Raw genomic sequence first — 25,062 nt, forward strand, 5'->3', positions numbered from 1 at the left:
GCTGCTATCGACGTCGCTCACCCCTAATAAAAATAAATTGAAATAATCATCTACATACCTAATGAATTGAACATCCAACATATTTTAATAATACATAACTAAACCAAATCCAATCAAAATAATTATCTATATACGAATTAAAATAACCATCTGTGTATCTATTAAAATGATCATCATAAACTGGCCATTGAAATAGAAGAAGAAAGACATGAATGACTAAAAAAAACAACCATGATCAAGCTCCCTTAGTCACATAATCCAAACATCTGCATCAAAGAAAACCATTTGAACGCTTACCTAGTTGGATTGTTGCACCAGTACATCACAATTGTCCTATAAAACTGTATGAAATGGCAGCCGCGAATGTCCCTGTATTTGGATGGATCTGTCGCAGATGAAGAAGAGGCTACGACAATGGACGCGGTGGGCTGCGGGGGCTGCACGGTCGGCGTGTTGATGGACTGCGCAAAGAACACAATGTACGTGAAGGGGGAGCCTGCTCGGACGTTGGCATAGAGGTAGGCAGCGTCAGCTGCGACTGGGCAGCGTCTGACTGATGAGAGGAAAAGATAATGGACGGGGGTTGCAGAATGCAATTCACAAATAGAGCATGGCGGTTAGAAGTAATTATGGGTGTAACTACACTATTTGTAAATCTTTATTCTTTTAAAATTTAAAATTTAAAATGATTAGAAATTAATTAATCATCTGATTTAATATTTTAATTTTAATTTCTCTTTTTTAATTCTATTATTTACATTGTTTATTATTCTTATTCTCTCCGTGCTTTTTTTTATCTCATATTAGAAGCTGGCCAATACATAAAAAAAAAAGCACAAATGACTAGTCACTCAACGTTTTTCATGTTCAAAGTAAATTTCAAATCGAAACTGATTAAAGAACCAGGAGTCACTGCTCTCAAGTCTGTGTATATATGACCAAGTATATCAGTGACTTTGTAATTATAATTTATAAGGTTAACTATTAATTTGATATCAGAAAAAATTTTGGACTAATTGATTTGTGAAAATAATTTTTGCTTTTATTTTTTATTTTTATTTTTTAAAAATAATTTTTATTTTTAACATTTTGCATTTTAAAAAACATGATTGGTTTTTAAAAAAAAGATTTATTTTTAACTATCAAAAATAATAAAAATATGTTTGGTTAGTTTATTTTTAAATATATTTTCAAAAATTTAAAATTACAAAATTATATTTCTATTAAATGTACGATTCGAGTTATTTAATTTTTTATTAAATTAACAATTAATTTTTTTATACAGTATTAATATGAAATAAATTACTATCTTATTATACTATTTTAGAAAAATTAAACTTAGTATCTCTTATATATATATATTTAGTTTTATTTTTCTATGATACTATATAACAATAAAAAACATCATTTGAAACAAAAAATCGAAACTAAAATTAATTTTATACCAACAATCAATTAATTAATATCAAAATTTATCGATGTAAACAATTGTTAACAAATAATTTATTAATAACATAATAAATAAATAAATAAATATTAAAATTAAAAAATTAAAAAAAACTTTCTTGTCAATATTTTTAAATTTTTATATATTCTTTTAATTTTATTATCGATACTTTTATAATTGATTTTCGATTTAAAAAATTATTTTATAACAAAATTATTTTTTTAAACAAAAAATAAAGGTAAAAAATAAAGAAATTTAACAAATACAAATTAATTCGAAGAATATGTACTCAATACTAAATAAAACAAAAAACACAATAAATACATATTTTAGTTCTAATTAGAGTTTTATTTTTTTTTAATTACCTTGTCTATATATTCAAAGATACAAAAATCAAGTCTCAAATAAAAAATTAGAGTTCTATTTAATTTTTCATGTATATTATTATTTTTTGCAATTCTTATTATTTCTTTGTTCATATTAACTTTTTTTTAGACATAAAGAACAGAAAATGATAAAAAAAAATTAACATGAACAAAGAAATAATAAGAATTGCAAAAAATAATAGTATACATGAAAAATCAAAATGCTAAAAAATTAATATAAAAATTATTTATCATATAAATAAAATAAATACAATAAAAAATAAAAATATGAAAGAGAGTACTATAAATTTTAAAAAAATTTTCAAGTGTAATGGTATACCCAATAATTTTTAACTACTGATCTTAATTATAAATTATATATATATAATTAAGATCAACGGTTAAAAATCACCGAAATACCAATGTATTGGTATACTTAAAAACTTTCTTAAATTTTATAATGTCTATAATTTTTTTAGTACTATCAGTACTCTTTAATTTAGTATTATTTTAAACTATAAATTTTCATTATTTTTTTTTGGTGACTTAAAAGAAAATAAATAAAAACTAAGAAAGAAAAAAAACAAGAAACTGCTTAAGAAAGGCAGTCCCGCTGAATACTACTCTCAAACTCCTTCCAAGGCAATGGAAGCTCCACTTGGGGAGAAATAGTCCTCATTGCAGTCTTTGCCATGATGTCTGCTACTGTACTTGCATCTCTCAAGATCAACCGAAGATCAGCACGCCATTTCCAAGACATGATATCTCGGATTTTTAACACCAAAGGATCAATAAACCCAGAGCAATCTTGTAAATTATTGACAATAGTAAAAGCCTCTACACAGTCTGTCTCACATATAATGTCTCTTTGTCCCGAGTCCCATGCTAAAAGAAAGCCCTCCAAATAGCAAACAACTCTCCTTGCAAAATGCTACGACTCTCAATTGTTCCCAGACAGCCTCGTTGCCACCTTCTCTTCCAATCTCTGCTAACACAAGCAAAACCAACTCGAGCACCACTGCCAGCATAGCTAGCATCACAATTAATCTTAAAGGTACCCATTGAGGGGGGAATCCAAGAGCCACTAATGGTTGAGGGGATAGATAGTCGTTGCAACTCAAAAATATTTCGGAGCTCCTTTTCTAAGGACAAAGCCATACTAATCACCTTGTCTGTGGTCCAATGCTCGTGAGGATGAAAGATCTCGTTATTTCTCGAACACCAAATCCACCAGAGACCAGAAAAGAATCTAAAGGGGCGCTGTTTGCTATTATGTAAGAACCAACTCATCAAATCCACTGGTTGATCGGAGATCCCTAAAGCTGGCCAAACAAGTTGGGCTTTTGGACAATCCCGAATACAATGTAAAACCGATTACTGACCTGAGAAACATCGTGGACAGCTATCCGTGTGCGAAATGCCCCTCCTAAAACGAAATGCAGCAGTAGGAAGAGCCTCCCGAAGACATAGCCAGGCCAAAAATTTGTGCTTTTCCGGAACATGTTGACGCCAAAGCCAAAGCCAATTACCCATATCCTCCCAACTAAACATCTTCTTACTGAGCCACAAATAACCACTATGAGCATCATAAACCTTTGAGGCTGCACCAGTCCAACACCAACCGACCTCTGAACCAGCTTGAACATCTGGGTTGTAAGAGTTAATGTTGCTCTGCAGAGACTGATTCAGAGGAGAATAGATATTCTCAAGGTTCCACTGTCCAGATGACCAAAGGTCCAAGATCCTGAGATCCGAATCAGAAATGTGAACATAATCCATCTCCTGACACAGTCGCCCCTCTCTTCTCCATTTAGAAAACCAAAAGTTCTGTTCCAAATCCCCAATGCACCAACTAAAACCTTCCTTCAGGATATCCCAAGCTCGACATATACTCTTCCAAACATAAGATCCCCTTCCTCGAGACCGACTAAAACAATCATCCTTAGAAAGAATGGTATTTCTCCATCAACAGTTGAACCCATAACTTGTCGGGATGGTGAAAAAGTTGCCAAACTAATTTTCCAAGAAGAGCAATATTGGCACAAAAAGGATCTCTAATTCCTAGACCTCATAACTTCTTAGGAGTGACCAACACTTTTCAGTTAACTAGATTCAGGCCTCTACCATCAGCTTGACCCTTCCATAGAAATTTTCGCATCATGGATTCTATCTTATTAATTACCCCTTTAGGGAAGAGAGATACTTGCATGCGATAAGTAGGAATCGCAGTCACTACCGAGTTGAGCAAACAGAGTCTGCCTGCCTTATTAAGCAATCTCCCTTTCCAGCTGGCTAGCCTTCCCCGAATATTGTCCAAAACATTGTTGAAAGTTGCGCGTGTCACCCGAGAGTGATTAAGGTTCACCCCTAAATACTTGCCCAAGTTCTGGACGAATCTGATGGAGGAGACTCTAGTGAAAATCTCTTTTCTTGTCGCTAAAACATTCCTGGAGCATAGCGCTTTAGATTTTTCCACATTAACCTTCATCCTAGAGGCTCTGCAGAAATTTTCCAAAGCTACCATTACAGTTTGAACTTGCTGTTTTTCAGCTTTACAGAAAAGAAGCAAATCATCGGCAAACATCAAATGAGAAATTCTTGGACCCCCTCTAGAAACTGCAACCGGCTTCCACAAGCCTTTATCAACTTGAAGATTAATAGAACAGGACAATCTCTCCATATACAACACAAACAGATACGGTGATATAGGATCTCCTTGCCTAAGACCCCTGCTCGGAGTAAAGCTATTTAATCTATCCCCATTCCAGAGGATAGACAGTGAGGAAGCAGTGACACAACGCATAATCAGATTGACTGTCGGAGGAGGAAAGCCAAAACTCACCAGGGTTTGTTTCAGAAATTCCCAATCCACTCTATCGTACGCTTTCTCCAAATCAATCTTAAAAGCCAGGGTGCCTTTCTTTGACTTTGTCTTCTTCATGAAATGGAGAACCTCTTGTGCTACAATGATGTTGTCTGGGGTTCCTCTCCCCAGGATAAACCCTCCTTGAAGGGGCCCAATAATCTCTTTGAGATGGGGACGAAGTCTATTGACCAGGACCTTCGTTATAACTTTGTAAACCACATTACAGAGACTAATTGGTCGAAAATCCTTCATGGAAATCGGGTTTTCTACCTTCGGAATAAGAACCACAAGAGTTTCCATCATCCTTGGATCCATATCCAAACCAGAGAACGCATGACGAACCATAGTCCAAACATCAAAACCAACAATCTTCCAGTATTCTTTAAAGAAGAAAGCCTGAAACCCATCAGGGCCCGGCGCCTTAAAAGAATGCATACTGAAAACAGCCGACTTAACTTCTTCCAGAGTAACTGGCACTGTGAGGCTACAACAGGCTTCATCATTCAGGGAAGGCAGCGGCACATCACCAAGACAACCTAAGTCTACATCCTCCGACTGGCAGAATAGGTGTTTATAGAAGAATTCAGCTTCCCTTCTAAGGACATTCGGGTCCGTTTCCCACACCCCATCTTGAAGAAAGAGACCATGAATCTTATTATGCTTTTTCCGCACAAGAGTCTGGACATGAAAGAACTTGGTATTTATATCCCCAAATTTTACCCACTGCTCTCTGGATTTTTGAAACCATAGAAGTTCCTCCTGCACAAGCGTGTTATTAAATTCCTCAATCAGCTGTTTTTCTTTTTGCCGCATAGACAAATCTTCCATTACTTCAAGTCGCTTCTGAAGAAAATTAATCTGTCTCTCCAATTTGCATTTCCTAACGAAAATGTTGCCGAACACTTTAGAATTAAACTCCAAAGAGTTCTTCTGCACTTCTGAAAGCTTGCCATGCATCTCTCTGTAGCCAGCCTGCCATGACTGGTTCACAATATCTCTGTACCCCGGATGAGTTGCCCAAGCTACAATAAACCGAAAAGGTCTATTCTTTTTCGGTTAGGGACGACCTGTACAGCGTACTAGGATAGGACAATGATCAGACTGAAACCTATTTAAAATTTCTGCGTAAGCCTCTGGAAAGAGAGATAGCCAGCCACTATTGATACAAACCCGGTCAAGTTTTTTCGCCACCTCAACACCATTTTTAACCCTTCTGTACCAAGAAAACTGTCTTCCAATAGTCTTCAAGTCAAACAGATTACTATCCCCTAGAGAGGCAGCAAGCCGATCTGCATGACGACTCGAGAAGAGGCAACCCTTAGATTCATGAGAGAATAGTACTTCATTAAAATCACCAAGAACAATCCATGGCCCGCAGAAAGACGAAGACTGAGTAACAAGATAATCCCATAGCAAAACTCTGGTATTAAATTGAGGACTACCATAGATACCACTGCACCTCCAAATCACATTATTTACCTGAACCTCAACTGTAACACACTGATCGAAAGCATCAACCCATTTGCAGTGAACACCCTGTATTGCAGAAAGGAACCAGATACCCCCCTTATGTCCTGACACCTCCACTATACCAATAGGGTGATAACCAAGTCTTTTCCAGAACAGTTTCAAGTGTTGAAAAGGACAGTGAGTTTCAACCACAATAAAAATTACAGGTTTAAATTTCCTAACCAACTCTTTACAATTCACCCGGGCTAACTTATTAGAAGCACCCCTAATATTCTAAGCTATTATATTTAAACTATTCATAATATAAAATATAAAAATATAAAATAAGGAAATCAAAGTGCTTCACCAACCTCAAACCGAGGCTTGCCCAGCTGAAGTGACTCCCGTGACCTTCAGGTTTGCCGGATCTCCATGGAATATCTCCTTAATCCCGCCTACCGATGCAGCAACAGCCGGCAATGCGCCTTCCTTCTCCAATAGAACCGCCACGGTAACACCCTCCTTCACGGTTGCAGGAAGACATGACGATGCTTCCACCACCGTGCCTCCATTCTTCTCAACTAGCGAGCTCTGTAAGGACCCCGACCTTGGTCGTTTCCGGAGAGAGGACCCACAAGGCACTGGGGTGTGTCGGGTTGAGGAGATCGACATCTCACCAACACGGGAAGCGCTGTGTCCGACCTTGACTCGTGACCCGACCTTAGCGCGATAGGAGCTGGATCCATTCGTGTGAAAGAAGTGAATGGTGGGCCTGATTATTCTACCCGAATCGGTTCTAGATTGAATGCCTCTTTGGACCTTGTTAGATTGCTTCTGACCCAGTTTGGTTTTATCTTTTCTCACAACTTGCTCCCAGCCTGGTTCATCATGCATGCAAGCCTCCTCAACATTATTTCCTTCCAAATTATTAGCCTCCAAATCCTCTTACAAATTCGATGCAGGATTCTCGCCAGTAACGCCACCTACCACATTAGGTTCTACTTCATTTGAATTGTGAATTTTGGTCTCAGGATGTGGCACTGCCTTTGTACCGTCCCGTGGCTTGGTGGCATTGGAATCAACACTCTTTCCTTCCCTAGAGTCTCTACCCAAGCACTGTGCCATATCGTGATCATAACGTGCACAAGAGTTACAAATTAAATTTAAACTTTCATACTCCACTACATGAGTTACGCCTTCCACAATGATATGCTTGATCACTGGCAGTCCTAAATTTATTTGAACACATACTCGGGCATATCGTCCTCTCTCAGCCAACTTAGTGGCTAAGTCCACTTTGATGGGAACTCCTATTGCAGAAGCAATACGCATCATGGCCTGTTCCTGATAGCACTAGATTGGGAGCCCCAAAATCTGAACCCATACAAGCGTAGACCCGAAGGATTGCTCACATGGCCGAAAATCTATATCCCACGGTTTTACAGCAACATAGTGCCCCTCAATCAACCACGGGCCACCAAGCATGACCTTCTCACGATCTTCACATGCATCGAATTTTACCATGAAGTACCCAAACCCCACATCAAGCAGATCAAAGCCACCTTTGATGTGCCAAACCATCCGAAGCTTGTGTGAAAGAGCTGTGTAACTATAATTTTTATCAAGAACCTTGATCACTAAAGCTTCTCGATAAGGCTCTGCCAAACAAAGCTTGGCTTCTTCAGTGAAGTTTACACATGGAGGTTGGGAATCGCCCTGCTTGCCCACCACCATGGCTATACTATCCCCAGATTGAGATCCTGTAAGTGCAAACACCTTCGATTTCTCTGGACCAATGACTTTATCTCTAAAGGAGATCTTTGTAGGATTTGAAAAACCCTCTCGTGAAAAACCCTCCTTGGCACCGGATGCCCTCCACCCACACTCTCCCCCTTATCTCTTTCGACGGCATGGCCGCCATCCTCACTGTGTTTCGCCCTCAAACACTCGTTCTCGCTCTCTCCTTTTCTCATTCTCTCTGAATACGGAGTACGTACTATAAATTTTCATTATTTATGATTATATTGTTACTTCTAATTAGTTTTTCATTTAATTTATCCTTTTTGATAGGATCATAATTCATATTATGCAAAATTTTTATAATAAATGTATTATATCATAATTATAATTACAAATTTTACAAAGCCGAATTCAAAATAAAACTTGAGATTGTTAAGAACTCTATTATCAAGAGTTCACATTCATCATTCATTTGCATATTTGCTAAAGTAAGAGACAATGCTTGGGAGAAGAAGAAACCGCTACAGGGTATTGAGGTTTCTTCATCGATGCAATCCTTTCAGAAACCGCTGTAGGGTGTAGTGTAGCAGATTCTGTGTTTACAAAAGTCAATATAAACTGTTACAGGGTGCAGCGGTTTATGCACAGCCAAATTCAACATAAACTGCGATAGGGTGTAGCGGTTTACGTGCAATTCTAATCCACGACAGGGTGTCGCAGTTTATATATAATTAGAAAAGTTGTAATTGCGTCTGGTGTTTTAAAAAATTGTAATTACGTAATGTTTTTTTCCAAATATTTTAAATATGTAAATTGTCCTAAAAATAAATAGGAGGATTTGAACCTTTGTTCCAAAACCAAAAAGGCAAAAACACCTTGAAAAGAGTGTTTTTAACTTTTTTTTATTTTTTTAAAAATATTTTCGTTGAAAATATTTTTAAAATGTTTAACCAATCATATTTTCATGTCTATTTTCATTGAAAATGGAAATGAAAATGCTTAAACCAATCAGCGCTTCAGGTGTTATCTAAAAAATTCAGACATTGAGAAAAAAAAATCCTAAAAGAGGTTATCAATAAAATAATTTGTAAATAATTTTAAAATGTGACAAAAATAACTAATAAATATTATATTTTTATAATTGGCAAAAAAAATTTTGTATTTAGCAAATAACTTAACCACTTGATCCGAATTTTTGTGGCAACATTTGAACAAATATTTAGTAAGTGCATAAAAAAAATTTGAATCCAAATTTGATCGCTAGATTTTTTTTATTTTTTAAAAAATTTTGGCCATTTACAATTAAAAAATTACTTGACATAAAATTATCAAATTCTAAAGATGAAAAGATCTATTTTTTTAATAATACTTACAAAAAATTACATCAAAATATGATTTTTAAAATCTTTTTTAAAATATATATTTAATATGAGTTAATAGTTAAATTAGTGCTAAAAGATTTTTTTAATTAAATTGGTCAATCAAAGATTAAAAATTAATCATATTTGTCCTTTAGTCACTCTATTAGTAATTTCCGTCAATGAATAATGTTGTGAAACATTAATTGACAATATACATAATACTTGACATGTCTAATTGAATATTGACCAAATATGTTTGTAAAAATCTATTAATTTAGTTCTTTTTTTAATCAGAAAAGCTCTGCATCGCTGTAATTTTTTCATCCAAGCTATCCAAGTAACTTCTTCCAGACGCGCCTCTCCCACTCCCTCAGTTGTTTGTCATACACGCACCTCATATAACATAAACCTTCTGCTGTGTGATAAACCTTTCCTCAACTTAAAACCTTCTGCTGTAACTTAATCCTTGTTCTCTTCTCGCGTTTTCGTTCTTCTTCTTCTTCTTCAATGTAATAAGCTTCGTCATTCTCCTCTGTTCGAGTTTTCTTTATTCTTCTTTTTCTTCTTCTCTACTCGCGATCTTCATTATTGATCTGCATTGAATTCAAAGTAATAATCTCCGTCGTTCTTCTTCTTGTTCGTTTTCTTCTTCGATCTTCACCTCTGAATCGAAACAATGAATAATTCAACTTCAAATCAATTGAATGAGAACGATTTGGTTTTTTCTTCTGAAACGAATCATGCTGATGAGGTTTGGATTATTCAATTTTGAATCGAATATAATGGAATGCAATTGTTAATTTTATTTGAATTGAATTCAATGGACGTAGGTGTTTTTGAATCTGAATTTAATTGAATTGAATTGATAATATCTAAATTGTAGACAGAGGTGATTCAAATTTGATTTTGTATAATAGATTATGTTTCGTTCATTAAGTACTATAGAGTTGTTTCACCATGAGTCCCTGTTCGGTTTGGTATGCAGAAATGAGTTTGAATTTAATTTTTTATACTGGATTATGTTTCTTTCACTCAGTACTATAGAGTTGTTTCACCATGATTATGTGTTCGGTTCGATATGCAGAAAGGAGTTTGAATTTGAATATATATAATGGATTATGTTTTGTTCACTGATTAATATATAATTGTTTCACCCTAATGACACTTTCGGTTCACTGTGCAGACCAGCTGTGTTATGGATGAAAAATTTGTCCCAAAGGTGGGGATGATTTTCAAGACACTAGAAGAAGCTGGAAAATTCTACGAATATTATTCTAAACTTGCTGGTTTTTCTACCAAAATAAGAAACACGACTTGGGACGGAGACAAGATTAAGAATCAACTAATTGTATGCAGCAGAGAGGGGAGGTGAAAATTCAAGATATCTCCAACTCTGAAGACAAATCCCTCAGCGGGGTTAAACTGTCCAGCCAGGATTTACGTACACATAATGAAGGATGTCGGTCTTTGGACAATTTCCAAAGTTGTTTTGAATCACTCACATCCTTGTTGTCCAGACCAGGCAGAGATGCTCAAATAACACAGGGAGCTTAGCATGTTCGTGTGTCGCACCATCGAAACCAATGAGCAAAACTTACCAATCATTTGTGGCAGCAGCTGGTAGCCATCGTAAACTAAGTTTTATAGAAAAAGACATGAGAAATTACATCACAAGGGAAGTACGAAATATTTCCGAACAAGACGATGCAAAAGAATTTGGGAAGTACCTACTAAGAATGAAAGAAAAGAGCCAAAATTTCTTCTTTGAGCTCAACCTCGAAGGCGATCATTGCATCAAACATGCATTCTGGGCCGACGCAAGAAGCAGGGCCGCATGTGAGTATTTTGGAGATGTGGTTTCATTCGACACTACCTATAACACAAATAGGTATTCTGTTCTGTCACATGTAGTTTTTTGTTTAGTGACTGTACAAATTTCGGTTCACCATTGTCTGGATGCATCTATTTATGCAAGTACAATTTGGTTTTAGGTTCTTTTGTGGGCGTGAATCACCACGGTCAGTCGACACTTCTCGGGTGCGCACTGATGAAAAATGAGGACATCCAATCATTCAAATGGCTATTCGAGTGTTGGCTCCGTTGCATGGTTGGGAAGGCACCAAAAGGCATTCTTATCGACCAATACGCATCGATTCAAAGGGCAATTGAGCTGTGCATGCCAACAATAATTCACCGGTGGTGCATCTGGCACATCATGAAGAAGATCCCACACAAATTAAATGGCTACAAGGGACACGAAGAAATTGAACAAGAGACGAGTCATGTTGTTTGGAACTCGTACAGGAAAGATGCATTTGACAGAAACTGGAACGATTTCCTCACAAAGTATGACCTTGGAGGCAACAAGTGGCTCTCAGGTAACCGATGTTTCAATTTGAATTATTTTTATGCCAATACCTTTTTTTTCAAGACATGCACTGCTTTCGGTTCACCACACCGTATTTGTTTGGTTTATTCTGCAGAGCTGTACGAAGATCGGCATATATGGATTCCAGTTTACCTGGATTACCACTTCTGGGCCGGAATGAGAAGCACACAAAGGAGCAAGAGCATGCACGCATTTTTCAACAAGTTCATCACACGCAACAGCTCCCTGAGACAATTCGTGAAGCAATACGACAATTGCCTAGCAAGCAGAGAGCAAAGAGAGAGAGAATTTGATGCTGCAAATTTTCACACCGTGATACCGTGTGCAACAAAATCAGCAATAGAGGCCCAGTTTCAACATGTGTATACCCACAAGAAATTCCGGGAAGTTCAAGCACAATTCAGAGAAAAAGTGAACTGCATCACAAGATCAATGCATTCCACTCTAGGTTTTACAATATACGAAGTTGTAGAGCAGGTTTCCAACTCAACATTCAACAAGTTTATGGTCACCTACGACGTAGTATCACGTGAGGTAAAGTGTCAGTGCTTGTTGTTCGAGTCAAGGGGCATATTGTGCCGCCATTCCCTGAGCATCCTAAGCTTCGAGCGAGTGGATAACATGGCACAGAAATACATAAATACATATTGGAACGTTAGAGCAAGAACATAAAGAGGAGGCACACACACATCAAGAGTAGCCAAGATGAGCCTATACTGGAGCCGAGAAGTAAGATATTCGAGAATTGGTGTTTTGGTCACACAATATATGCGAATTTGCCTCCGAGTCCGAGGAGTTGACCAAAATTCTGCATCGGGCATTTGACAAGGTCATGGCCGAGATGCAAGAATATCAACAAAGAAGCAAAGGAAAAAGTTCGTTATCCCATGAAGAAGCGACATTGAGTGACATGAACGACCTTTAAAGCCCGCCACGCGTCAAAACAAGAGGCCGGCCCAAGAATAGACTTGGATCAAACCTGGAAAAAATTATCTCAAACACCACGAAGAAAAAGAAAAAGACAGCTCCAAGCGAGGTAAAATTGATTTGCTTTCGATTAGGAAAAATTCATTTGTACATTTGCTAATATTCGATTTTATTATGTCTTTTGTAGTTTAACCTTTTAGACTGCGGATCAACGATTCAGTCAAGCTCCAGCCTTTACAATGCACCAGATATGAATTATCTGAGAGAGGATTATACGAGTTTTAGTTTTTATTAACATAAATTTCTTTCCACCCATGAGCCAATTTCGGTTCACTGAGGTTATAGGAGGGTTAATTTTGACTTTTGTTAGTCTTTAATGAATAGTCATTTTTTTGTGAAATTCTTTATTCAAAAGTGAATTTTTTTCTTTATTGAATAGTGAATTTATTGTGCTATGTCAGAGAGTTCAAGTGTTTCTGAAACTGAAAACTGATAGAATCATTTTTTTATAATTAGCTCTCTACTATATTGATATATGGAGTTGTTTCGATTCATCCAGTGTATTAAATTTGGTTCACTGTGTTTTTTGGGGTTCTTAATGTCTTGATAAATACACTGATTCTATTCACTATGACCCTGGAATAAAACAGCAGCTAGACAGTTCTAATAGATATATAAATTGACATCTCAGACCGACAGGACAAGGAGTAATCCATTTTGAATCAGATATAAATATTAACATTTGCTATATACATTGATATTAAGATTAGATATATACATTAACATTTAAATTAATATTTACATATATACATTGAAAGAAGGATTGTTTGCTTTTTTAAACAAGTTAAACAAAATATTGTTAATTACAACCAGTCAATCTTAGTATATCCTATTACTATCTAAATTCCCATATGTGAATTTACAATAAAGGCTGGAGAGGGCAGCAGATGACTTTGGGAGTCTTATTGCTTCAGATGCCCAAATCACTTGATCTCTAATTTTGTTCATTTCGTGCAACAAAATATTTGGACCATATTGGTACCTGAAGTCATCAATCTCTTCCTACATTTCAATTGAAAGGAATTAGTTTCATAAGAAATGAACCTAACTGAAATAAGAAATGAAAGAACTTTATTAATTTAGAAAGTACTTACTTGTGTCCAAGCTTTATATTTATATCTTTTCCCACTTTTGATCTTTTGTGGATAAATTGTTTCGAGCCATTTCATGACGTATATGCCACAATCATAGCTAAGCAATAATTGCGTATAATACGATTAATAGTATACAAAATAAAACACATTAAAAATAGGACTATAGAAGAGAAAAATTCTTACTCTGTACGTTGACCGTTCAGCATGATATACTCTACTTCCTCTCCCTTTCCGTCCTCCATTAAGGATTCCGCCCCGGCGTATACCTTCATCTGGGAAATTATTAAACCCTGAAAGGAACACAAAAAGTAAATAAAGAGAAGCAACAACAGTGAACCGAACTCCTCTCATGTACTGAACAATTTAAATAATTTACAAAAAAATAACTTAGAACAAATTTATTCAGTTTTACTCTCGATTCAGGTATATGTTTTTGTCCTTATTGACCGGGTCAAGGGCATAGAATGCCTTTTTCTTGACATCGGCAATCCACAACCACCAATGCCATCCATTGCAAACCGGCACAAATAGTTGAAGTTTAGGAAAATGATAGAATATATCAGTCAAAACAATAGCAAACGAGAAAATTATCAAAGAATTTTTAGAAATGAATACTTACAAATGGATGCGATGCCAGTTTTCTTTTGTCAAGGAAACGGCGATGGTGGGCATATTGTTCGATATCAAACCGGTAGGCCTTATTTGTCCTTTTATCAGTGTATTCCACGCCATAGTTTTCCAACATAAAAATCTGCAAAACGAACATCAGTTAAATCAGAAGCGACCAGACTAGTGAATCAATATGAACATTCCCACCGAACCGAACAGAAATCATGTATAGAATCAACATGAACAAGTCCACTGAACAGAACTCCATTCATGATTCGAATAAGACGTGATAAACATCAATCAACAGGGAATAAGATATTTAGCTTACCATAATATCCAGTGGCACAATGTATATTTGTTCCTCATACCGGCGACATTTTATCTCGTTAAGAATCATGCTATGTATAGTCACCACCTATAGGAAGAAAATTTATGAGATATAATGTATAAGAGTCTATAGAAAAATCATTAACGTTAACACAATTGGCAAAGAATTTACCGTGCTTTCCACTTGTTGTTTGGGCATTAGAGACATGAAATGTTCTCAAACCCCCTCGTAAAGTGCCTCATGCTTCAAGACGAATATGGCGTCATATTCGTTGCTACTATCTTTGGTCTGCTTAACAAGTGTCATCCAGTGATAACACTTTTCGATCAACTCCCTTGTGATTTTATTTTTCTCCGGAGTTTTGAAAACTTCAGCAGTTGTGAAGGTTGGCTCGGCAGTTGTTGCTTCAGCAAACTTCAATGCTGCCGTCACCCCAGCATCTACCACTGTCTCTTTCAGGATTTCCAGCTGTGAAACAGTCGGCTCAGAGGGCTGAGTTGGTTGAGAGGGGGAGTTGCTTGAGATGCTAGGGGACTTATCCCAAGGCTAAAGGAAGGGATGTCATCTTCCTGTTGCCTAGAATGAGCAGCACTGCAAGTTGATAGACATATATAACAAATGATATTATACAAAAATGATGTCAAACAACTCAGTGAACCGAAATGATAAAATGTGGTGAACAATGTTAAAACTTACAATTCAGGTTGTGCTTGTTCTTCTAATTGCCATGCCACCGGAGCTTCTTGTTGCTGTTGTTGTTGGTGAAGGTTGCTGCATTAAACAGAAAAGATTTCAGTAATGAGGCAGATTTGTTATCCTGTACCATTAAAACTAATAAAAAGAATTATAATTACCAGCTAGACCAGAAGATTATAAAAATGATATTAATTAAAACTTACACGTTCATTGGAAGTTCTGGCTCCATATTCCTTGGTGAAGATTCCTCAGCAGCCTGCTTTTGTTGTTCTGATTGTTGTGCCGGTGCTTCTTCACAAGGCTGCTGTTGCGGTTCCAAAGGGTTGCTATATTAAACAGAAAACAGTTCAATAATGATCCCAAACTATTATCTTATTTTATTAAAATTAATAAAAAGAATTTTGTGAGACCACCGAACCGAACCCACTAGATGCATTGAATAAAACATGATAAATAATAAAATAGCTAGAAAAGCATTGCTGCATGCAATCAGAATATCCCTAAACCCTGAATACACTAACTATCAAGTGAAAATGCAAGCAGAATAACCCTAAATCCTGGATACACTAGCTATCAAGAGATTTAAAATTACCAAGCCCGCTGAACCGAACAAGATTCATGTGGTGAATAAATATTTCTAAACTTACTTATTATCAGAAGTTTGTTGTGTTTGATTTTCTGGAGGGACATAGATAAAGTCATCTTTGATCAACTCTTCCCGAAGAGAACTTGGAAGAGACAACGAAAGAGGAGGTCTAAGGAATGTAAAGAATGAAAAAGTTAATGTTGAACAATTAGAATTTGTTCTGATATGAAACAAAAATGCATGATATGAAACAACTCAGTGAACCGAAATGATACAATGTGGTGAACAATGTTAAAACTTACAATTCAGGCTGTGCTTCTTCTTCTAATTGCCTTGCCACCGGAGCTTCTTATTGTTGTTATTGTTTGGGAGGGCTGCTACATTAAACAGAAAATATTTTAGTAATGAGGCAGATTTGTTATCCTGTACCATTAAAACTAATAAAAAGAATTTTATGAGACCACCAAAACGAACCCCCTTGATGCACTGAATAAAACATGATAAATAATAAAACAACTAGAAAAGCCTTACTGCATGCAATCAGAATATCCCTAAACCCTGAACACACTAACTATCAAGTAAAAATGCAATCAAAATAACCCTAAACCCTGGATACACTAGCTATCAAGTGATTTAAAGTTACCAAGCTCACCGAACTGAACAAGATTCATTTGATGAATAAATATTTATAAACTTACTCAATATCAGATTGTTGTGTTTGACTTTCTGGAGGGACATAGATAAAGTCATCTTTGATCAACTCTTCCTGAACAGAACTTGGAAGAGACAACACAAGCGGATGTCTAAGAAATATAAACAATGAAGAAGTTAATGTTGAATAATTAGAATTTGTTCTGAGAAACGAGAATCTGTAGATTGAAAAACTCACATTTCTAAATGTTCAGAACAAGTTTGTTGTCGATCCTTAATGATTTGTAGCTCAGAATCAGGTGTTGCTCTAGTTACATTTAAACATGTTTTCCGTGCGATTAATTAAACAAAAATTATTAAAAAAAATCTAAAAGAGTAACATAAATATTTTTAACTTACATTGGTGGAGTTTTAAAACTCTTTCTTGGATGAATTTTCTTTTTTCTAAAATATTTTACCGTGCTTTTCGGGGTATTTTTCCTAAAAAAAAGATAACTAATTAAAATTAAAAACCTAGATTAGGTTTTAGGTTTTAGGGTTTAGGGTTTAGGGGTTAGAGTTTAGGATTTTGGGTTTAGGGTTTTAGGAGTTCAGGGTTCAGGGTTCAAGGTTCAGGGTTTAGGGTTTAGGATTTAGGGTTTTGGGATTAGTTTTAGTGCTTAGGGTTTAGCGGTTAGGGCTTAGGGTTTAGGGGTTTAGGGTTTAGGGTAGAAACACATGAAATTTGGAAACCACCAAATCGAAAATAAAGAAGGCAACAAACCAATTTACCTGGTATTGTCTGGGGTATTTACAGACAGTGTGGAGCTTGCCTGAGTCTGGAAGAGAGGTTCGCTACTGAGATTTACAGTCGGCAGTCTAAGCAAGATAAATAACTATTAGTAATTGAATCCAGAGGAATTAGAAAAGGTTCTAGCAATAGTTAGCAAAGAAAGAAAAATAACTCGGTATAAGAAGCCGAATCTTACGTCTCAGAGAAATTATTTTGTGCCTCCGTCGAGTCAAACTGATCCGGAGCAACGTTTGCTATTTGAGCTCCATCATTTCTTTTCTTTGATCTCTTTTCTCTTATTGTCTCTAACGCTTGTCTTCTTCTTTCTATAGCGCTGTCTTTTACTTGTTCAGATATGAAAGTTCATAAAATAAGTATGAAGGAACCTAAAACGAAAGTATCAATAAATAAAATAAAATATGATTAGAGAAACTTACTTCTTGTCAGAGTTGGTTTGGTTTTTTGCCACCCTTTGCAGTTGTTTTCTTTTTACTATGGGTGTTTTTTTAATTTCTTTTTCTCTGCAACATAGACAAACACATGGAATTTATATCGGAGAAAAATATAAGCAAGAAAAAGACACTAACAATCAAGTGAACGAAACTGACATAGTTTACCAAACCGAAAACAATTCATATGTTGAACAAAACATGATACTTATTTAATCATGAAGAAAAACATTTCTGAATTAAAAAAAACTCAACTTGAGCAACTCCAGTGAACAATATCACATCTGTAATTTACTTAACAAGCATACATAAACAATTTTCAGGAAGGAAATGCAAAACTAAACCAGATGAATATCATACAATCATATAAATGAACATCACCCAATACTTACTGGCTATCAGATTTGCTTGTGCCCTCTAAATCTGTCGGCACAGGCTTCCTTTTTTTGCTTTATTTTTTAACCACCTTCTGTGGTTGTTTTCTTTTCTTTGTGCCAGTTTTTTCAATTTCTTCTTCTCTGCAATACATAAGAACAAGTGCATAAGAACAACTTTAAGCAAATCCAAGTTAAATGAAATCAATATGAAGATCAAACTTACTGGTTTTCGGATTCACTTTTGCTTTCTGAATCCGTTGGAGTGTTTTCAGTTTCACTTATTTTTTCTGAATCCGTCTCAACAAGTTTTTGTTTTTTAACCACCCTCTTTTGACTTGTTCTCTTTGCTGGTGGTGTAAGAACTGAGATTAATTAATCGTCTAATTAAATAATTAATATTGTCCAAAATAGGATCAAAAATTTTAGAATGAGAATTGGAGGATTTAAATATGATTTTTGGACTCAGTAGATTTTTCTGAGACAGAAAATGTATTTTCTATGAAAAACCGAGTAAAACCGCGAACCGGCAGATGAACCGGCCGAACCGGTTCAAGCCTGTCCAGTAATTTGCGAGAAAAATTAAAAACAGTAGAAAACCTTAGGAAAATATTTAAAGTCGAAAACCGGGCGTTAATTTTAAAGGTTTGGCCCAAAGTTGGACCAAACGGGCTAAAAACGCTAACGGGTTGGACCGGGCCCAAGTTGGGCCCAAGCCCAACATATATAACACCCCATTAATGAACCCATCAGCCATAAACACACACACACACACACACACACACACACACAAACACACACAAGGTGAGTGGCTGAAGTGAAAGGGAAAGGAAGAGAGAAAAGTTACTATTCACATACAACTTCAATCCATCATATCTCGAGCTACAGTGCTCCGATTTGCATGCTGTCAGTGGCTACGCGAAACTCTTGCCGAGCCCGTCATTCTAGGTAAGCCTTGTGGTAAGTTTATTGAAATCCCCTGCCCATTTTCCTGCCCTAAGAATTTCAAGTTTTTGGATTTTGTGTTGAGTAAAATTTTGTGATTTTTGGTGTTTAGGTACACTCTAGCATTTGATTACTATTCAGTTTTCCCCCAATCATCGTTGGGTAAGGTGAGAAATTTAAATCTCTTGTGGTTTTATGGATTTGATGAATCCTAGGTTGAATTATTGTATATTATGTGTATATAGATTGAGATTGGGATTGTTGGCATTTGGTTGGAGCTTTGGAGTGATTATTGATACTTGTTGGAGTTGATTGGTGGCTTGGATTGTGGTTGAAAGCTTAATTGCACTCAATTTCGGGTTTTAGTGCATATTAGAAATCGGCCAAGGTATGGTTTTGGTTCCTTTATGTAGTATATAATATTTATGGACACTTAGGTTAGTGACCCATTGGATAGGATTGAATTAAATTGGTTGTTGGAATTGTTGTATGATGATGTATGATGATTTGATGATTTGGACTGTTGATGAATTGAAATGTTGATGTTGATAGTATGATATTGGAGATTGAGATTGAAATTGATTATGATGATTGTTGGTAAGGGTGGAATGATATTTGATTTATGTGTTGGTTGAGAAATGAATGTATTATTATGTATTTGATAATGGGGATTGATGATTGCATAAGGTGGAGTGGTGAATTGAGGTATGAAAAGTGTGAAATCTGATGTGTCTTGGGATTTTGATGAGATGGTGGTTTAGTTTTGGTTGTGAAATTGGAAAATTAAGCAATTGTGAAGTGTTGGTAAAAACTGATTTTTGGTGAATTTTGACGGATCATAACTTGAGCCTCAATTTTCAAAGTTTGTTGAAATTTGCTTTAAATTAAAGTTCATTGAAAAATCTTTAAATTGATATAAAGTTTATAGAAAATGGATTTCTGTAGAGGAAGTTATGATCATTCAAAGTTTTGTGTCAAAATCTGAATTCTGTGCATGCTGCAGAATTTGTGATTTCTGGTTTGTGTGCGCACGCACACACGGGGACGGTGGTTGGATCCCGCCTGTCTAGGTAGCGGCGGCGGCATAAGGATGGTTGTTCGTCCCGCTTGCATTGAGATGTGAGAACCGTGGCCAGAGTATCCCGCTCGCATCCCTTCGGATCACTAGAGTGTGCAGGCACAAAATCCTGGACGCTGTTCCGAGCACCATATCTCGGGGGTTCCCATTATAATTCCGAAGGGCGACATACATCTCCATGGAGATGTGTCGGGTTGGCAGTTGAACCGACAATGTGATATCACAGCCTATAGGACAGGCATTCATCATGTGCATCTTTTATCTGTTTGTTTGCTTTGCGTACCTGAATTGTATGCCTAATTGGATAACATGCCTAATTGCCTATGTGAATTACTTGGCATATATATATATATATATATATATATATATATATATATATATATATATATATATATATATATATATATATATGTCTATATGTCTATACTTGTGTTTTACTTGCATTGATATTAATTGTGTATTCTACTGGGATTGAGGAGGTTCGGAAGGCGGTGGCGATGGGATCGTATGGAGGATAGGTTGGTGAAGGCTGTGGGACAGCGGAGAATTGTTAGATTAGAAAATCCCCTAAGATAGACTACCCCTTTTATTATGTTAAGTTTTAAGTTATGCTTTACTATTTTAGTTATGCTTTAAGATGAATCTTTTGATAGATATGAAGTTCTAGGATTGCCTCTGGCGTCCCGGGGTCTTATATCTTATATCACTGGGCATTGTTACCATACTGAGAACCTCTGATTCTCATACCATATTCTGTTGTTATTTTTTAGATGCAGGTCGCAACCCACCTTGCTGAGTTGTTTTGGTGGTGACAGAGCAGAGGATCCTAGATATGTTTTGAATTCTTTTCATTATTTTGCTTAGATTTCTCATCTTTTGTATTTATTTTTGCCTAGAGGCTTACTTTGAGAGAAAAACTTGTACAAGCTGTTTTAACTTTCAGATTTCTGTATGGTCTGTATATAGCTAGTCGGCTTAAACTCCGCGAGCCGTGGTTAGATCTTTATGCTATTATACTCTTATATTTTGTTATATTATATCTATATCTTGTGCGTTAAGTTTGTAGCTTTGTGTGTATGTTTTGCGCCTTTCAAATCCTATTTTTGAGCTGTATCCTTCATTAGGCTTCTAGAATATATTACTTCTTCTATATATGATATGTATAAGCTTTAGACTTGTCGTAACCTTTGATTAACCTTTGCTTTACGACGCGAGGTAAGGCTTAGGATAATTAGGGTGTTACATTTAGTGGTATCAGGGCGGTTCGTCCTCGTGAGCCTGAGGGATGGACCAATTGTGCTTCAATGCATACTCTGTTTCTTTTCTTTGATGTTATTTAGGTTATCTCATTGATATTGCATAGCATGCTTGTTTGTGAGTGCCTGTTTAGGATAATTGAAGCACTAGGCTTTTGATATTGAGACTGATCACCTTGATATCGATTGTTTTGTTTAGAAAGGAACCCTAATGGCCACTCGCAGATGAGGTCGTACGGGTTCACGAGTAGAGAGTAGAAATGCGCAACCGACCGATAACCATGCCGAATTCATGGCGACAATGGCTAACCTTGCGAATACCATGGAGGCAAATGCTGCTGCGACTCTATAAGTTGTGTAGAGGTTAGGCCAACCGACTGGAAACGGAAACGGAGATGGAAATGGAAATGATAATACAGAAGGAAATAGTGATAATATAGGAGGTGCTCCGATGACCTTAGCTACTTTTCTCAAGGTTCATCCGCCTAGTTTCAGAGGTTCAACCAACCCTACAGAAGCGAATAATTAGTTTCAGGCCATGGAGCGCGTGCTGTAAGCACAGCATGTCCCGAACAACCAGTATATGGAGTTTGCTACGTATCAGATTTTGGGAGAGGCTCAGCATTGGTGACAAGGAGAATGCCGCTTGCTACAGCTGCAGAATGCCGACATCCCTTGGGATGTATTCAAGACGACTTTCTATAAGAAGTACTTTCTTGAATCTGCAAGGAAAGCGAAGGAGATGGAACTTATGTAGCTGAAGCAAGGTTCCTTGTCTATGGCAGACTATACTAGCCGATTTGAGGAGCTCTATAGGTTCTCTAGGGTGTGTCAGGGTTCCCCGGAGACCAACCAAAGTTGGAAGTGCATTAAGTATCAAAGGGGCTTGAAGGATAACATCATGACTGTTGTGGCTCCTTTGGAGATTCGGATCTTCTCCGATCTTGTGAACAAGGCGAGGGTTATTGAAGAATGTGCAAAGATAGTAGCCTCGTCAAGGGACACTTATGGAGGAAACACTAGTCGGGGACGTGGCAATTACTTTCAGCCGAGGGGGCAGAATTTCAAGAGATTAGGACATGCGCCTCAAGGTCAAGGAGGCTTCAGAAAGAATACTTATGATCAGTACCAGCGTGGCAAAGGGAGAGGGAATCAGAGTAAGGTTTCTCCGGATTTAACTTGTGATCATTGTGGACGTTTTCATCCATATGACTCTTGCAAGATTGGTATAGGTGGTTGCTTCAACTGTGGTTTGCCTAGTCACATTGCGAGAGACTGCACTCGTGGGAAGAATCCGAATGTGGGTCAGAGTCAACACCAAGGGCGAGTATTTGTTGTGAACGCCAAGGATGCTACTAAGGCAGATCCTCTGATTAGAGGTAACTGTTTAATTGGTGATAAAATCTTGGTTGCATTGTATGATACTGGAGCTTCGCATTCGTTTATTTCGTTTGCTAAAGTTGAGGAATTAGGCTTGAAAGTGTTAGAATTAGCATTTGAATTGCATGTACATACTCCGCATCAGATAATTGTGACTAGGTCAAGTTGTAGACAAGTAGGTTTCAAGCTTGAGGGTAGAAATTTTGTGCATGACTTTATTTGTTTACCAATGGTTGGGTTGGAGATGATTTTGGGGTTTGATTGGTTGTCAAACAATTGGGTGTTGTTGGATTGTTGTGAGTGGTCAATTCAGTTTATGCTAGAAGGAGAAAATGGAGCAGTGATAGCTGAGGGTTACTACCTGAACTCTGTAATGGTACACTGTAGTGGGGAAGAGTGTCAGGATTATATACTGTTGGTTGCAAATGCGTTAGGTGACAATCAGAAGATAGATCAAATCCCGATAGTTAGAGACTTTCTGGAGGTGTTTTCGGAAGATATTCCTAAGTTCCCACCTCAAAGGGAGATTGAATTTGCAATTGAATTGGTGCCGGGAGCTGGACCAATGTTGATTGCGCCGTATAGGATGGCTCCGATAGAACTGGCATAATTAAAGGCTCAGTTGGAAGAGCTTCTGAATAAGAGATTCATTCAATGAGTGTATCTTCATGGGGAGCGCCAGTTTTATTGGTGAAGAAGAAGGATTGAGGAATGCGACTTTGTGTGGATTACCGACAGCTGAACAAAGTGACCGTGAAGAACAAGTACCCGCTGCCAAAGATAGATGACTTGATGGATCAACTGCAAGGGGCTGGAGTGTTCTCTAAGATCGACTTAAGATTCGATTATCATCAGATAAGGGTGAAGGAGGATGACATTCCGAAACTGCGTTTAGGACGCGCTATGGACACTACGAGTTTGCGGTGATGTCCTTTGGGTTAACGAATGCACCTGCGGTGTTTATGGATTACATGAACAGAGTATTTTGTCCCTTTTTAGACAAATTTGTGGTGGTTTTTATAGACGATATCTTAGTTTATTCTAAGACGGCGAAGGAGCATGAGGAACACTTGAGAATTATGTTGGAAATCCTGAAGGAGCGGAAATTGTATGCTAAGTTGTCCAAGTGTGAGTTTTGGAAGGAGGAAGTAAAGTTCCTAGGTCACGTAGTGAGCAAAGGAGGAATAGCCATGGATCCTTCGAAAGTAGAGGCGGTGATGGAATGGGAAAGACCAACGACGGTGACGGAAGTTAGGAGTTTCTTGGGCTTAGCCGGATATTACTGGAGATTTATTGAAGGATTTCCCGGATTACACTACCGATGACTAAGTTGACAAGGAAGGAGGCGCCGTTTGTGTGGACGTCGGAGTGTGAAGAAGTTTTCAGACCTTGAAACAAAAGTTAACTTCAACACCTGTTTTGATTTTACCGGAACCGCGTGAACCATTTGAAGTGTACTGTGATGCGTCACTGAAGGGTTTAGGATGCGTGTTGATGCAACACCAGAGTGTGGTGGCATACGCATCGCGTCAGCTGAGACCGCATGAGGTAAATTACCCAACTCATGACTTGGAATTAGTAGCGATTGTGTTTGCACTGAAGATTTGGAGGCACCACTTGTACGGAGTGAGGTTTAGCGTCTTTTCTGATCATAAGAGTCTCAAGTACATCTTTGATCAGAAATAGCTCAATATACGTCAGAGGAGGTGGATGGAGCTTTTGAAGGATTATGATTTTAAACTAAGTTATCACCCTGGAAAGGCGAATGTGGTAGCAGACGCTTTGAGTCAGAAGTCTTTAATGATAGCTTGGATGATAATCAAGGAAGAGGAGTTAGTGGATAAGTTTGTGGATCTTAAGCTAGATATTGGTGAAGTTGCTGGAAGAGCTTGTTTGAATCAGTTGCAGATTTCAAGTACGTTTAAAATAGAGATTCAGAGGGCTCAGCAAGATGAGCAAAAGCTTCAGCAATTATTTTAACCAGTTGGCAAGAAGATGCATGGAGAATTCACTAAGGATGGTGAAGGATTGTGGAAGTATAAAGGGAGAATTTATATACTGGATGTCAGGAGTCTGAGGTAAGACTTGTTGTCGGAAGCTCACAACAGTGGGTTTTTCATTCACCCAGGAAGTACGAAGATGTACTATGATTTAAAGAAGATGTTCTGGTGGCCTGGGATGAATGGTGATGTAGCTACAGTTGTGTCTAAGTGCCTGACGTGTCAGAAGGTAAAGATAGA

The 25,062-nt window shown here is 37.1% G+C and overlaps 1 protein-coding gene across 1 annotated transcript; it reads left to right on the forward strand.

The window, feature by feature from the left end:
- Window positions 1-11,443: 11,443 nt before the first annotated feature.
- Window positions 11,444-12,289, forward strand: LOC112721838 (protein FAR1-RELATED SEQUENCE 6-like). The gene is made up of 2 exons (XM_025772864.1): window positions 11,444-11,606; window positions 11,712-12,289. Exons 1-2 carry the CDS (start codon window positions 11,444-11,446, stop codon window positions 12,287-12,289), a joined length of 741 nt encoding a protein of 246 aa, XP_025628649.1.
- Window positions 12,290-25,062: the final 12,773 nt, after the last annotated feature.

Source organism: Arachis hypogaea, chromosome 11 (assembly GCF_003086295.3).
Source record: "Arachis hypogaea cultivar Tifrunner chromosome 11, arahy.Tifrunner.gnm2.J5K5, whole genome shotgun sequence".
Classification (NCBI taxonomy): Eukaryota; Viridiplantae; Streptophyta; class Magnoliopsida; order Fabales; family Fabaceae; genus Arachis; species Arachis hypogaea.